This window comes from Brassica oleracea, chromosome C7 (assembly GCF_000695525.1).
Source record: "Brassica oleracea var. oleracea cultivar TO1000 chromosome C7, BOL, whole genome shotgun sequence".
In the NCBI taxonomy this organism is placed as follows: domain Eukaryota; kingdom Viridiplantae; phylum Streptophyta; class Magnoliopsida; order Brassicales; family Brassicaceae; genus Brassica; species Brassica oleracea.
Genome location: NC_027754.1, coordinates 40342859 through 40358698, shown reverse-complemented (window position 1 = coordinate 40358698; position 15840 = coordinate 40342859). Strand labels below are relative to the sequence as shown.

General features: G+C 34.4%; 3 protein-coding genes and 1 pseudogene across 3 annotated transcripts; 3 read left to right on the top strand and 1 right to left on the bottom strand.

Moving 5' to 3' along the window:
* Positions 1-915: 915 nt before the first annotated feature.
* LOC106303290 lies at positions 916-3341 on the top strand (annotated as a pseudogene).
* Positions 3342-5230: 1889 nt separating this feature from the next.
* On the bottom strand, positions 5231-7155 carry LOC106304350 (probable splicing factor 3A subunit 1). Its single transcript, XM_013740757.1, has 3 exons — positions 6926-7155; positions 5726-6783; positions 5231-5635 (listed from the first exon to the last, which is right to left on the bottom strand). The coding sequence occupies exons 2-3, from the start codon at positions 6776-6778 to the stop codon at positions 5408-5410; spliced, it is 1281 nt and encodes a 426-aa protein (XP_013596211.1). The 5' UTR covers positions 6779-6783; positions 6926-7155; the 3' UTR covers positions 5231-5407.
* Positions 7156-9079: 1924 nt separating this feature from the next.
* LOC106303289 lies at positions 9080-10427 on the top strand. The gene is made up of 5 exons (XM_013739602.1): positions 9080-9260; positions 9350-9462; positions 9576-9728; positions 9796-9879; positions 9948-10427. Exons 1-5 carry the CDS (start codon positions 9080-9082, stop codon positions 10293-10295), a joined length of 879 nt encoding a protein of 292 aa, XP_013595056.1. The 3' UTR covers positions 10296-10427.
* A 3396-nt stretch (positions 10428-13823) lies between these two features.
* LOC106304443 (expansin-like B1) lies at positions 13824-15704 on the top strand. The gene is made up of 4 exons (XM_013740856.1): positions 13824-14026; positions 14394-14503; positions 14613-14924; positions 15293-15704. Exons 1-4 carry the CDS (start codon positions 13894-13896, stop codon positions 15488-15490), a joined length of 753 nt encoding a protein of 250 aa, XP_013596310.1. The 5' UTR covers positions 13824-13893; the 3' UTR covers positions 15491-15704.
* The last annotated feature ends 136 nt before the right edge of the window (positions 15705-15840 follow it).

Sequence of the window (15840 nt, the reverse complement as noted above, 5' to 3'; positions counted from 1 at the left end):
AGCCCATGTCCATTAGCCTATATCCATTTGCCCACTAATTGTTTGCAGACAGAAAGTGACCATGTCCATTAAGAATCATGTCCATTAAGGACTATACCCACTAACACCCATATTTTCATGGGCTGCCATGGGGTCCATAATGACCATATAAAAAATTTTAAATTTTAATTTATAGGCCTACAATTATATATACAAGTTCATAAAATTAAAATTCATCCATAAATTCAAAAGTACAACAATGCATAAGTTCATAAGTACAACAATTCCGGTCTTGGCGGGAAAAATCGATTTTGCGGTTTTGGCGGAAAAACTTAATTTTGCAGTTTTGACGGGAAAACTCGATTTTGCAATTTTGGCGGAAAAACTCATTTTTGCGGTTTTGGCGGAAAATTAGATTTTCTGATTTTGGCAGAGAAACTCGATTTTTCGGTTTTGCCATGGGGTCCATAATGACCATATAAAAAATTTTAAATTTTAATTTATAGGCCTACAATTATATATACAAGTTCATAAAATTAAAATTCATCCATAAATTCAAAAGTACAACAATGCATAAGTTCATACGTTTTTGGCAGGAAAATTCGATTTTACGTTTTGAAGAAAAACTCAATTTTGCGGTTTTGACGGAAAAACTCGATTTTCTGGTTCTTGCGGGAAAATTTGATATCAAAATTTAAGCGAAAAAATCGATTTTACGATTTTAACGGAAAAACTTAAATTTTAGAAAACCTAGGTTTTGTGACCATTGGACAGTCCATGTCCATAAACCCCAAAACCAACAAAGACCATTTTCTTAATGGTTTTCCACATTTTGTCCAATAAAAACCAATGGAAAAAATGAGTTTGTCCATATTAAACCCGTTTGTATATGGACATGGGCAACCATTGGACGGTCTGCCCATTTGACACCTCTACATGTATGATAGTGAAGAGAATCAGACACTTTATAACCACAAGGTTCCTAAGGAGCCTAAACTTGCAGGTTTTTGTGTCTTCAGTGTTTTATCTCTTCTCTATATCTTTCTGCCTTTCGATTATACTTGAAAATTTTGAAAGCTCATGTCATGTGACCCAGTCTCAAATTATCTAAAATATATGTGTGACAATAACTGTATTCTTAAAAATTATGCATAATATTAAATTAATATAAGTCAAAACAGTTAATTAATTTTATAAAATTTAACAAACTTATGTATTATCAACTGATTGAATAATATGCGTATCACCATTGTTGATATAATTTATTTTATAGACACATATTTAATTTACGATGCACGACTATATATTATGCCCGTTATAAAACCTCAAATATTTACTAATATTTTATATATTAGGGGGCTTATTGAATTAGGAGTTTGAGAAGGTTTTCAAGATTTTAAGATTTAGAGGGTATTGTTGAATTCTATGATTTTGATGGAGGGTTTTGTTGAATTCAAGGATTTTGATGGAGATTTAAAAGGAGACTTTGGTAGGATTTGGTAAGATATTTCTAAAATATTTTAATAATAGTTTCGGCCACAACCTTCTATTCCTATTTGTGTCTAAGGTCTATGGATATAGGTTGGTAGGGGAAAAAAATTATATCTACGGTTGTTATATATTGCTCTGATTTTGTGGCTAAAGTATTGACATATATATAGGTTGCCGGATGAATAGATCTGTTAATATATTGCTAATCTATGTTTCCATATAACAGGACACAAATAAAGACGCAGATTTCAAGCTCAACTGGAAGCAAGTAGCTATCACAAGCATGTTTGGACTTGGTTTTGTCGGTAATGTTGGCCACTTCTGGTTTCTTTCTTTTTTTTCCGTCAATATGTTTTTTAATATTAAAGGATACGGGCCTAGCCTAGTTAAAATACAAAAAAAGCCCAGAATGAAACACAAACTCGATAACCAAATGGGCCCATAACCACCGGCCGAACTTGAGAAACCCTAATCTCCTAAACCGGCGAGAGAGCAGCCGCCTCGATTTTCTGTTGTTTCGATGCGAGGACACGTGTTGCCATCCTCGATGATGAGGGGGCACGTGTCACACGGGCGTCTCCTCTCCGCCACCTCTCAACTTCGCCGGAGATCCATCCTTCGGATCTCACGACCAAACCGGAGCTCCGCAGCTCCACCTAACCTCACCGCAAGCGTCTTTGGGCCTCTAAAACCTGAAGGGATCGATCGCCATGGCGAGATCACCTCCACCACCGTTCACCACAACCACCCAAAGAAAATATCGCATGCAACATAACCGTTTCCACCAGAGATCTTCTCTCTCCTCCGACGCGAGCACAAACAAAACGTAAGACTAAGCGATGATATAAAATTAAACTAAAAAGATCAAACCCTAAAATACTAGGGGACGAGATCCGGCGACGCGAAGCTGTGATAGCCTTCACCCCCCGGGGACTAGAGCTGACGACGGCGGAACTAAGGAAGCTTCCCCGCCGCGGATGCAAGGACCGGCGGCGACGGATCTGTGAGAGCCTCCGTATCCCGGAAACTAAGAACGCACAACTTAACCCCCCATCCTTCCCGCAAACGCGTCGTGACTCCAGCATCATAACCACGGCGGTTGATGGCTGACCAGATCTCCGAACGGCGGAAACCGGAAAAAGAAAGGGGGAGACAGGGACTGGCGATTTATTCTGAAGAAAGACAGGACTCCGGCGGCGGCACGGACGCTCACGCGCCGACCGACCGCCGGATCCCCAGAGTTTTCTCTCTAACTTTCTCTCTCTAACCTCGCTTTCCTTCGTTTTTGGTAGCAACCACTTCTGGTTTCTTTCCTGCTTCTTTCATAATCATTTAGCTATAAATCCCCATGTTTGCATCTCACCTAATCCAGCAAAACTGTTATACTTGCGGTATCGCAGGTACGGAGGCCTTGATAAATTCATAAAACTGAAGCTTCGATATGTACCAAAGTCAACACGTTTTGTGGCACAGTGGCAATGGATGGTCTTATCTTTGGCCCCATAGATCTACTTATATTCTTCACATAATGGGATAAGCTACGGGTTTTCTTTTGCGTTCCAAAAAAAAAAAAGGGATAAGCTAGGGGCAAGAACACATCTCAAGTTAAAGAAGGATTCAAGAGAGATTTTCTACCAGCTCTAGCTCTTGAAGGTGGAGCATGGCCGCTTCTTCAGATCGCAAACTTCTGATACGTTCCCGTTCAATACCGGCTACTTTACGTCAACATCTTTTGCCTGATATATTTTTTTAGGAGATGTTGAAGACCGCAAGAGAAGTAAGGTTTGTTAGCTGAAGAGGTATGTTTCCATGTACCATCTGAAGCTACTGCATACAACACTGATGCAAATGTCTCAACCCTCCAAATAACTCATTCTGCATCAATGGAAACTGATCCTGCCCCTCCTATAAGCTCACCAGCAGATAATTCCACAGCTATAAGCGCTTCTCCATCTGATATAGTATGTGTTCCGGAAACTACACAATTTAACACTGATTCTGGTTTCATCGGGAACATCACTACCTCAACTTCTGTTTCACCTACTTCTTCTGCTCCTTTAGTCTTTGCTGCTGCAGGTACACTATCACTGTCTACCCTTGTGGTGGATTTGAAATGTAAATCTAGTGTAGATGGCCTCCGAGATAGTTGCTTACAGTTAAGTAATGCAAAAGGATCAAACAGATTTGCTAATCTAGCCATGTTAGAAGAAGATATACAGCTGGATGTTGTGACCTCCCCCTCTCAGTCTATGTCCCCATCAGTCGAAACCAGCGCTCAATTTGTTTATAACTCTTCCCTGCCTTCAACGCCATCTTCATTTTCAGACCTTTTTGTGGACAATGTTTTGGCTACAAGCTCCGATAATTTTGATATGGCGCAAAGATCTCGTGGATATGGTAGTAAATATGAAATAATTTTTTTTCTTAAATTCCATCTCTTTAGATGGTATTTTGTTCTATTGGATTTGAAGGGTAAATATAGTTTTTAATAATCCAAAATAACTTTTGATGAATCTCATTGATGAAATCCATATTTTCCAATAAGGGGTGATTTAATAGGGTTTTTTTTATAAATGATACATTCAATAAGGAATGATTTCTAAATAAATACCTAATCCAATAAGGGAGGATTTGGCAAAAACCTAAAATTTTATGAAACTCTTATAATTATTACTTGTGTGTCTACATCTATATTTATAAGCAAATCAGAAATAAAAAGTTATGATTTTTTTTTAAACACTTAAAATTCATTGATTGTTTGTCAAAGGATTACAAACTAGAATTGAACCACAAAGAGAGTACAATGATCGTTTCCAATCCTAACACATAAATTGAAATTTTACCAAGATCCATTGCTAATACCATGCTAAGAATAATCCAAGCTTTTATAAAGATCGTCAAGAGGAATTCACGCACAACAAACGGTGAAGACGGGTAGCAACACAGACAAAAAGTTATGAATTTATGTTAGAGTAAATTTCTGCCGAATTGTTGGTGATGCTATGGAAACAAGAAGTCATCATTAAAGACAAGAGTCAGTGATCAAAGGTAATGTATTATTGATCTTTAGATCCGAAACTACAGCGTTTAGGTCTAGTAATGGTAGTTCTAGCCGCCTAACTTTCTAGTTGAACTTTTGAATAGTCGATCCCTTGTTCTTGGGTTTAGGAACATTTTTTATAGGTCGTCAGTCGAAAATTAGGTGAGATCTTTCTATATTTTGAAATATGGAAATGTTTTATTTTAATAAAAATTTTACATTTTACCTGGAAATAGGAGAAAAAATTGGCCCAAAAGAAAGAGGAGGGACCCTCACGGCACCCGGAGAGAGAGCCAGAGACCGGAGGGGCCAAACACAAAGCGAATGTTTTGTTTTTTAGAGAAAAGGCGGAAAACTTTCTTGAGAAAAAAAACAGAGAATAAAATATAATTTCGGGTGGTCGATATTAAAAGATTATAATTAAATAATTAAAAAATAAACACATTCAATAAAGTTTCTAGATAACTAATTTTTGTTGAGATATTATAAAAACATATGTTTAGTATTTTTTAAGAGATGGTCCAACTTAAAAAAATCATACATTAAATAGATAGATTTTTAGGTTGAACCATAGCAGTTGCACAAAAAAAAAAAAAGGTTAAACCATAGCAAAACCAAACCTATACTGTAAGTTATAGCGTTGGTGAAAACAAAAGTTATAAGCTTTTAAAAAGATGGATTAATGTTTGGTTGAACTCCATATGCGATCCATATAAGAAATGTAGTACTTGTTTTCATACTTTGTTATCAAACTGAAACCGCAGGGGTATCACACACATATTAACGACGTCTTTTGGGAAAAGAAAAGAGAACTTTTATAACCGAGTAAGAAAATGAAATCCCTTCTTCTAGAGTTAAGAGATTTGAGAAGCCTTGTCCATCTATCGATCTTTGTCCTCACAGAGACAGTGTTAGGATATCTCCATCTCGCACATTGTAATGTGCAAGTGTCATGTTGTCGTCCTTCAAAACCCCCGATTTTCCACTTAACTTGTGTTTGTCCGCTGGAATTTGGATCACTTCAGCTATTATCTGCTTCAACGATGCAACATTTGCGGACAACGAGGACACCTTGATCACAACGGCTTGTCGGTTTGGAAAAGAAACCGTAAGTGAAGACAAACCCTGGGATATGTGTAAAACTATAAGTTGGATACAAACTCGAGAGGAAGAATGAAGAAAAAAGACATCATAAGAGTGTGTAGAAAGCATCACCTGATGTTGAGCGAGAAATTGGGTTTCTGGAACCAGAAGTGAGACCTCAAGCTTTTGTCTCTTAGGATCTGGTCCTTGAGGTGGTAGCAGCTCTTGAACCTCCTTCATAGCAAATGGTTTGGATGTAGCATCATGCCAATCAATCATTGCCCTCTCCCCTTGCTCCAGCCATTTACGCTCCTTGATAGGATCATCCAGTTGAATACGTTGTAAGAAACCTTTCTGGATGGCGTCTGTGTATTCGGCACTCTTATACAGCTGTTCTTTGGTATCTTTGGGGGGCTTGAACAGTATCTCGTAGGCACGTTGAAACTCATTGTAAAAAGGGTGCCAGCTATGTTTTGGACTAAGAAACTCAAGCTGGGTCACATTCCCTTTCAAAGCCCACACAAAATAATGCCCATACCACAGGGAAAATTGAGCTGTGACCTTAATGGTATCGAGCTGCTTCAATGTCATCCGTTGAGGAAGTCTAAACTGCAGAAAGTTAGGCAGAGACAGGATCTGAGTGTTAGGGGTATTGAACACAGGAGGAGGTTGTGCCCGAGCTTTGAGTTGACTTTTATTCCCAAAAGACAAGTAGGCAAGGCTGCGCTGGTAGTATGCGTGACACACATGTGAAGCATCCCTAAGAAAATTAAACCTTGTATCATTCACTTGACTGTCTCTGAGTTGCATCTCAAAGTCCACCCCCTGTGTAGAAACAAGATAAGCTACTCTCGCAGCAAGAGTAATAGCTGGGACTTGTGCAGGTGTATTAATGATTGTGAGATCCTTGGTGTGATCATCAGGTTCAATATTCACAGCAGCACCACCAATAGACTCCACAGCTCCTCCACCTCCTTGACTATGAGCATCAGAGTATTTAGAAAGCATGTAGCTGTAATATGCATGAGAAGGATCTGTCTTGCTTCTCAGGAAATTGTATCTAACATCGCTGGGCATGATCTCACTCTTATCCACCTTATTTCTGGAAAGGAAACTTGCTGTTTTCTCCACAATAGTTTTAGTAGCAATATCCTCAGGTGGCTGAATGATTCCATCCTCCGCCATTTTTTCTACAAAAAAGAAACATTTTGAAATCAAAAATCAGATACATCGATTTTTTACCTAGAAAATCGCCACGGCAAATTTGTCTAATCTACTGAGATAGGCTCGTTCACTAATGCTAAAACTATATGAACTCAGGAAACGCCTCACCTCAACCGGGGAACCGCCGAAGAAGAAGAAGCTGAGAAGTGAGAACGAACGAACACCTTCGCGATTTTGCAGCTTTCCCAGTCGACAGAGCTGTGAGTGGCGAGAAATAATAGGAATCCAATCCGCCGCTGCATAATCATCTTTTCTCCTTTTGTACGGCTTTAGCTTCCGCTTAACTTATTCCAACAAATTTAAATTAAAAGGTAACTGAAAACTGAAATCCAAATTGTTGATTAAATCAAAAAAAAAAAAAAAAACTCAATTTTTCTCTTTTAAATAGCTTGTAGAAAAGATGGAACAGTTGATGCAGTTGATATGGGGGATGTTTACAAATGGGGAAGATGTAACGGCATTAATATCTTTTATACTATTCGTCTGAATCTGTAACGATATATTTTATACTCTACTATATACTATTTCGTAATATATAACTGTTTTTCTCTCGGGTGGGTCGCATACTATATACAATGAAGCTACCAGTTTTTTTTTTTCCATTTTTTTTTCCTTTCTTTTTCAAAAATAAAATAAAATTAGGCATGGGCGTTTGGGTCTTCGGATCGGGTTCAGACCGGTTCCTTTCGGATCTGAATCTTTCGGATCCTAAATATTTATATCCAATAAGTACTTAGAAATTTCCGGGTCGGATTCAGGTCGGTTATTCTCGGGTCCGGGTCGGTTCAGATCTACAATTAAAATACCTATAATATACCTGTAATTTTTCGGGTCTATATAGGATCCGGATCGGATTCGGATATTTAGGATCTGAAAATACATGGCACACCTAATTCCATCAAAATTAGTCGATATTTATCATATACATTAAAATTTTACAAAATAACTTAAATGAAACTATTAATAATTAAAATAAAACATTTTTAAACTTTAAATTTTACATTTTAAAAGTTCATATTACTTAAAAAATGTTACAAAATAATAACAAATGTTGTTAACAAAAGATATTTCAACTAAATCATAAAAAAAAAAAACAGAACACAAAAAATCATAAATTTAGATATACATGTTTTTAAGTTGGGCACAGATCGGTTCTTAACGGGTCGGGTCTATTCGGGTCTAGATCTATTCAGGTCGGTTCCTTTGGCTCCAGTTCTTTCGGGAAAAAGAAATTTAAACCCAAAAAGTACTTACAAATTTTCGGTTCGGTTCGGTTCCGGATCGGATATTTTTTGGTCGGTTCCGGTTCAGGTTTTCGGATCCAGATTAAAATGTCCAGGCCTAAATAAAACATTTCTTGTTAAAAGAATTATTAATGGTTAATAATGCTAAAACCATGGGAAAATATTAAAAATTTGGGCTTTATCTTAAAATTTTTTTTTATAAATAATAAAATAACAAAATAAATTATTTTAGTAATATTTTAATGAACAATTATTTCAAATAAAATTTAATAAAGTATTTATATAAATTATTTTCCTAAACTAAACTGTTTCCCTTTTATATAAAAGCTTTCAAATTTAAAATATGATATTTCATATTCTAATCAACAACTATATTCAAAAATATTTGTATAAATATTTTAACTAATATTTCAAAAATAAAAATATAATAAAATATGTATTTCAATATTATTTTAATCAACAATTTAAAAAAATATATTTAATGAAACATTTTTATAAATTTGGGTTGTATAAAATATTTCAAAAAATAAACTGAGTAACACATATATTTCAATAATATTTTAATCAATAATTAATTTCATAAAATTTAATATAATATTTATATAAATTATTTTCCGTAATTTAAGTTTTTATATCTCTTATGTAGGCTTCAAATTTAAAATAAGATATTTCATATTTTTACTACATATAGTTGTAATTAAATTAACAATCCATGTAAATTACAAATAATATTCTATTTTTTCATAAAAAATAATTTTGACACTTTTTCTTGTTATGTAAAGAGTATCATTTCCAGTTGTAATTAAATTAACAATCCATGTAAATTACAAATAATATTCTATGTTTTCATTTGACACTTTTTCTTGTGATGTATCATTTCCAGTTCAGTTATATCTGGTTTTATTTTAATATTATTTACAAAATGCTAATCGTCTGAATCTGTAACGATATATTTGATACTCTACTGTATAATATTTGGTAATATATAACTCCTTTAGTAAAAAGAATTAATAGATTAATGGGCCAAACAGAATTGTTAGCTGGGGGCCCAACTAAAGTGAAGACCGACTCTGAAGGGAGCCTCCGTCTCACTCCCAGACTCTCACAACAAAAGCCAAACAAACCCTCCCCCCCAAGTAAGTCTTTTTTCTTTTCGTATTTGGGAATTCTGGGGGTTCTTTCCGAAGCTTCAGATCGTGGTATGTTGTTTCGATTTTGTTGTAATCTATCATTGGACACGATTTTTGGTGTTTCATCGCTCACTTCTCCAATGATTTTATTTTTCCAGGTACAGGGATGAGCTATTCGTGTCCTACCTGCTACAATCTCCAAGTTCTCGATGAAGAAGATAACGTCTATGACTTGATTTGTACCAACTGTGGATCAGTTTTCTGTGCCAAGGTAATCAATCTTCTTAGGATTATTTTCAATATCTAAGTTTCGATTTTCTTTTATATAATAAATTAATTTTTGTATAAACGTCTGTTTTGTTTTTTTTTGTTTTTTGTTGATAGTGTGGAAATGAGTCGCATTATCCTGCATTATGTGATGACTTTCGCAAATGGAACAATCCAGATTTGATTTCCCCTAATGACGATCTAAATTGCTTTCATGCGATGAATAGCATAAAGTGCTGCAAAGAAACAACATGGAAGTATTACGATGAGGTAGTTATATGCGGTGTTTATATTTGACAGAGTTTTGTTGTTAGTACTGAGTAAGTGATTTGTCCAGGTACTGAACTTCCTCAAGGAAAAGGAATCTGGGTTATCCCCCAGTGATTTGTATGATGGTGGCGTAAATTATGCATTTGATGAGGTACGATCTTGATCTTGTTCTTCTTCTTTTTTTTTTTTAACAAGTTTTTTCATTGTTTCCGTTTTCAGCTTCGGGGTGTGATTTCATATCTGAAATGGGTCCACGTCCATTTGTGTTTCAATGGTGAACTGGCTCCTTTGCTCAATAATCCTTTCAAATATCTACATGTTCAATTTGAACAACTCTTAGGCGCACTCCCTTCTCCCGGGGTTCCATTGGAAGATAATTTTGGAGTAGGAATGATCAAAAAATATCGGCTGGATTTGACGTTGGAGCGGAGCACCTTTAACAGGACCTTGATTTTTGACAGGGATTCTTTGAAGAAACCCCCTCCCTCAAAAGAAGAGAGACAAGAGTCGGTGCTACTTCGTCGGGTTGTGGAAGCCCAGTTACTGGCCCACTACTGCAGGCCATAAAATCAATTGACTTTGTTGCGCTTGTCAAAATACTATGTCTCTATCTCTGCCGTTATTTCTGACTTTGATGTTTGTTTGTTTTTGAGTCGCTTTTTATGCGATGATAGACTTGATAGAATTCTAACTTTGGTATTGCTCATTTTGTTAAAAATATGTACTCTCTGCTATCTAAATATGGTGAGACCTGATGAGTTTGTCAGCAACAACTACTTTTTTTTTTCTTCTGTTTTGCCGAGTGTACCCACAGAATTGAGTTAATAATGGCTAAGAACATGCCTGTAGCCATAAAGAGATAGTTCCGCTAGGATGTGATGATCACAAGTATTGTTCCAGGAGTTTTCTGCTGATGCTGATGCTGATTTCAAGCTAGTTTCCTCCACGGTCATTTCTTCAGGAACGTCGTCGAACTATGAGTCTATTTGAGGTTCACTATAAATTAATGCAAACATGGACGAAAAAAGGAAAACCCTTAACTAGTACAATTGTTTCGAACCAGTGCCGTGCGAAGGTTTTAGGAGGTCCGAAGCGAGTTAAAAAAAATTTACATGATATTATTTTTAAAACAAAATAGTTCTCTTTAAATTCGAATTATATAAAATATTTTTTTTTGAAAAAAACATATACATATATATAACACTAAAAAGTTTTGATTTATTACCTAAACATTTTCTAAATTTTCTGCACCAGAATTTTATAAGCTAAAAAAATAAAATAATGATCAAAAGTAGGAATTTGTAATATAAAAACAAAAAATAAAAACTTTAGATTGAAATGTATAAAATATATACAAAGAAGACAAATATGGATCAATTATTTACAGTTAATTAGAAGTAGAATCTTTATAGTTTTATATATTCAATAAATATATAAAATAAATCTAACTCATAACATATACAAAGAAGACAAATATGGATCAATTATTTACAGTTAATTAGAAGTAGAATCTTTATAGTTTTATATAAAATATAGTAAAATTGATCATAAATTAGTTATTTTAAACGGAAGTTGAATTTAAAATCAAATAATAATAAAAAATCTAACTAAAAGAATACATTAACTACCATGTAAAAATATTTTTTTTGTAATTAGCGGTCCTAACAAATTTACAAAATTTGGGGGCCTAGGAAAATATTTTTTTCAATAGGTTGTAAGCACGGCTCTGTTTCGAACCAATCTAAAGATTTCCAATTAGGTATTGTTTTAAAATGGATGGAGAGATTATTGAGGGATGACATAACATGTAAAACTCACCAACCCCACTATGTGTAAGCCTTTTTCTATGAAAAGCCTACACTTGTCACAAACACTCAACGTTTGTATTATTGGACTTGATATGTCAACTGTAACATGAGACGGTCATTGTCCAAACAACCATAATTAGCGACTTAGCGTCAGTAGACTAGTATAACCAACCAAGAAACTAACCAAGACATGAAACACCGATTATCTCAAAAAGCTATTTGTGTCAAGCGATACTGATTTTTATAAACTTTTCTGTGGATTGAATCCAGGAGCGGAACTCGACTGCCCCTGATTAAATATCATTCCAAAAGGCTACAATGAGAATATTTCTAGGAAGATAGGGAACTAGAAATATCATTCAAGTGGACTACAACCAAACCAACAACAAAAAGGGTTTTCATATGAAGTACTTTTATATAGACATAATCCTTTTTGTCGTTATCTTCTCCTACATTATAATAACGATCGTTTTCAGATAAAATCATGGCTGCCACCCAATGTGTTATCTTATTGACATCTCACATCACTAAATTATTATATACACAATTAAGAGAAAGTGTTACGTTACGTGGTGTGTTTATCTTAATTTGAACATCAAAGATAGAAATATTTCATGAAATATTTTGTTCAATGTATGAATTACAACACGTAAATGATATTATAAAGTTTGCCCTATGTTTCTATGTAAATAGTAGATTAACAGAAACGTGTGTATCTAGAGGGGGTTTTACCGTTCAAAATACCATTTGTGCATGGACGAAAAATTCATTGGTAATACAACCAGCTGATCAAACTTAAATATCCTTCAAATGTTAATTATGTTTACTTGAAAAGCATGAAATATAAACATTTTAGCAATAATTATCAAAACCGGTTTATGTTTATCAACTGAAAAAACATAGTTATCCTATACATATATTAAATACTAAATAGCTAGTAGTGGAAAAAAACCAATGAAACCTTTGTGATTCCAAAAAACAGCACACTCATCATATTCTATAGAATTCTTTCACTCACTGCACCAAACAACCAATCAAAAATCAATCTATTAAAGATTAGGGTTCGACTGGTGACTATTCTGAAAATAAGAGGAACGAATAGGAAAGGAATGTAGAGGAATATAATTGCAGGAATGAAAGAGAATGGTTGTTTCATCTCATATTTAACAAGAATTAATTTGTTCTTTATTTCTCTACAAAAAAAGGAATGGTAGGGAATGAGAAAGAAAAATTATTCCTTATGAATGGTAATTTTTTTAAGGAATGTTAGGAAATGTATTTGTTCCTCATTGTTCCTTGGTCACCATTCATACCCTAGGTGTAATGAACTTTCGTTTTGCAGGCACAACTTGTTAGACCCAAAAGCTATATACCCTACCATTGTATATTGCACTATGTATTTTGGATATTTACTTACTCAGTTTTTTCTGATGATTAAATTATATATACATAATTTTCTACATTGATTTTCAAAATGTAGAATATGGTATACACACGGTATTTAGTTATCTACAATGGTTAAAGGCGAGAATGCATCAACCACATAATAGTAGCATATGTGTTATTATCCTACTGGTCGAGGCCATGAATAATTTTTCAACATATCCATCTCTTTTTCTCTTCTCACTTCAAAAACAGTTTCAATTTTGAATGTAAGTTTATGAAATGCCGCCACAAAAACATATGCGAAAACGTGTTTAGACAAGCACATAATTACTAGAGTCGTGGCTTGTGTCCATGGAGCCATCATATCTGCATTGAGCAAAAAATATATGTGATGAGATCAACATGACCATAAGTAAAACGAGAATGAAAATGTCAAGACAATGTAATTTCTATCAATAATGAGATAACTTGGTTTTTAAAAATAAACTAATATAGCTTACTTTTCTAATTTTCTTGTTTAGTAATCATGAGATTAGAAAATTGTATAATCAAATATATGTAACTTAACTTTTCATTATATGTATCTTTACTCATTTCACCGCAAAACTTATACGATATGTAAATTTCTCAAAAGTGTGAATTTCGATATGTGATTCCCCAATTATAAGAAAAATGATAAGGACATTGAAACTAGGTTCAGGTCATGACCAACCTCTTACCTCCCCAACTTCTTACTTGGGTAGTGCAAGTACGCGTTCTAGCTAAAATATAAATTTGAGATAGCTTTTTGCCAAGTGGAAAGAAAAGACTAGTAACGACGCTCGATTCAATGTTCATAATATTTTTATACTCTACCTTCAACTATAAATACCATATTAGACTTCTCCTCTACCATCACACATCTTTTGTAACACTAATCTATTTTCCCAAACCACTTTTAAAATAGTCTTGCAATAGTTACATATAACAATATGAAGAAGTCTCACGTTTTGCTTTCTCTGCTTGTTCAAGTCATTGTCCTTTTACCTCTTCTTTGTTTATCTGATGACTTTGTTAGCTCTAGAGCTACTTATTATGGCAGCCCCGATTGCAAAGGAAATCCTCGTACGTATTTGAATCATTTTCTTATATATATTTGAGTATATTGATTATTTTATTTTTATAGTATTATGAAGCATGATTAGAAAAGCTAGATAGCCTAAATTATAGGGAACAACTCAATAGTCAATGTCACTATTAAGGTTAACAAATTATTATTTGTATGTAACATCTACGTCTAAGATTAGTCAAAAAAAAAAATCTACGTCTAAGTTTACCCGAACTTTTAATATATGTATATATGAAAATGATTCCATTAAGTCTATTGTTTGATTCGATCATTACATTATGAATAGTATTTAGACTTTTATACAATAATCCGTTGGTAAAAAAAAATTATTGATGAGAAAATGGATAATTACTTATTATTCAGGAGGAGCATGTGGGTATGGAGAACTTGGAAGAGATATCAATGATGGTGAAGTGAGTGGTGTTTCATCGCGACTATGGAAAAATGGAGCCGGGTGTGGTGCTTGTTACCAGGTTTACATATATTAATCTAATCTGATATTACATCAAAAACCTTATGCTATATACTGTGTCATTAGACTATCATTAATACACTAAATCATTATCTATCAATTATTAAAAGGTGAGATGCAAAATACCTCCACACTGCAATGAGGAAGGAGTATACGTAGTGGCTACGGACTACGGAGAAGGAGATGGCACGGACTTCATATTTAGCCCTAAGGCGTATGGAAGTATGGCGCGACCCGGCACAGAGTTTCAGCTCTACTCTTTTGGTGTGGTCGACGTTGAATACCAAAGGGTCCCTTGCCGGTACGGAGGGTACAACCTGGTGTATAAGATCCATGAGAAAAGTTATAATCCTCATCATCTTGCTATCCTTATCTTGTACGTTGGTGGTGTCAACGACATACTCGCCGTTGAAGTCTGGCAGGTAATTGATAACTTTTAACAAACATAATTTATAGTTTCTGAGGATGTTTAGCTATAGTCAACACCCTTTTGAACTTTAACACAATTAATGTATTCTGGAAACGCTCGGTCCTGAAATTGTATGACCAAAGACTATTTATATTAACTCTAAAAAAATTAACTTTAATATAATTTAAACAAAAAATAAAACAATATTTCTATTTATATTAACTCTAAAAAAATTAGGGGTTAAAGACCAAGATCAATGTTTCAGTTCGCTATGTCCGGCTTTGTGTTAACAATATATTTCTCAAAAGTATAGTTGTAGACTTGTAGGCAAAAGGATTTTGACGTTTTGTGAGTAGATTTGAACATGACTATATGATTCAGGAGGATTGCAAAGAGTGGAAACGCATGAGAAGAGTGTTTGGAGCGGTTCATGATTATCAGAATCCACCAAGAGGTACTCTCTCTTTGAGGTTTTTGGTCTATGGAAGCGCCGGTCTCAATTGGGTCGAATCGCAGAACGCTCTTCCAGCAGATTGGACCGCAGGAGCCACCTACAACTCCAACATTCTACTTAGTTGATTCCCCTTTTCTCGTCTCTTTATTGATAGGGTGTTTATATAAATACGTATGGTTTTCTCTATGTAATGGCTATATACATAATTAAATAATGCCCTCTAGACTAAGGATAATCATTGTAGATTCATATTAACTATGTAATGTGTGTAGTCAAGAAGATTGTAAGGATTTGTAAGTTTTTTGTTGGAGGAAAATCAAATAATGATAAAACTTAATTAAAAAATTTATATGCTCATTTTACCATACATCATGATCATATTGGTCAGTCAATTTTCAAGATAACTTCTATCATGGTCAGTCAATCAAATACATCATGATCATGTTTTCTCTAGGTTTCTTGAAATGATTCTGAT

Excerpts from the sequence above, each read along its gene's own strand:
- LOC106304350 (XM_013740757.1), bottom strand. The coding sequence starts at position 6,778 with ATGGCGGAGGATGGAATCATTCAGCCACCTGAGGATATTGCTACTAAA. Across the intron at positions 5,636-5,725 it reads AATTTCTCGCTCAACATCAG|GGTTTGTCTTCACTTACGGT; the intron begins GTGATGCTTTCT and ends CACATATCCCAG.
- LOC106303289 (XM_013739602.1), top strand. The coding sequence starts at position 9,080 with ATGGGCCAAACAGAATTGTTAGCTGGGGGCCCAACTAAAGTGAAGACC. Across the intron at positions 9,463-9,575 it reads GATCAGTTTTCTGTGCCAAG|TGTGGAAATGAGTCGCATTA; the intron begins GTAATCAATCTT and ends TTTTGTTGATAG. Across the intron at positions 9,729-9,795 it reads CATGGAAGTATTACGATGAG|GTACTGAACTTCCTCAAGGA; the intron begins GTAGTTATATGC and ends TGATTTGTCCAG.
- LOC106304443 (XM_013740856.1), top strand. The coding sequence starts at position 13,894 with ATGAAGAAGTCTCACGTTTTGCTTTCTCTGCTTGTTCAAGTCATTGTC. Across the intron at positions 14,027-14,393 it reads CGATTGCAAAGGAAATCCTC|GAGGAGCATGTGGGTATGGA; the intron begins GTACGTATTTGA and ends CTTATTATTCAG. Across the intron at positions 14,504-14,612 it reads GGTGTGGTGCTTGTTACCAG|GTGAGATGCAAAATACCTCC; the intron begins GTTTACATATAT and ends AATTATTAAAAG.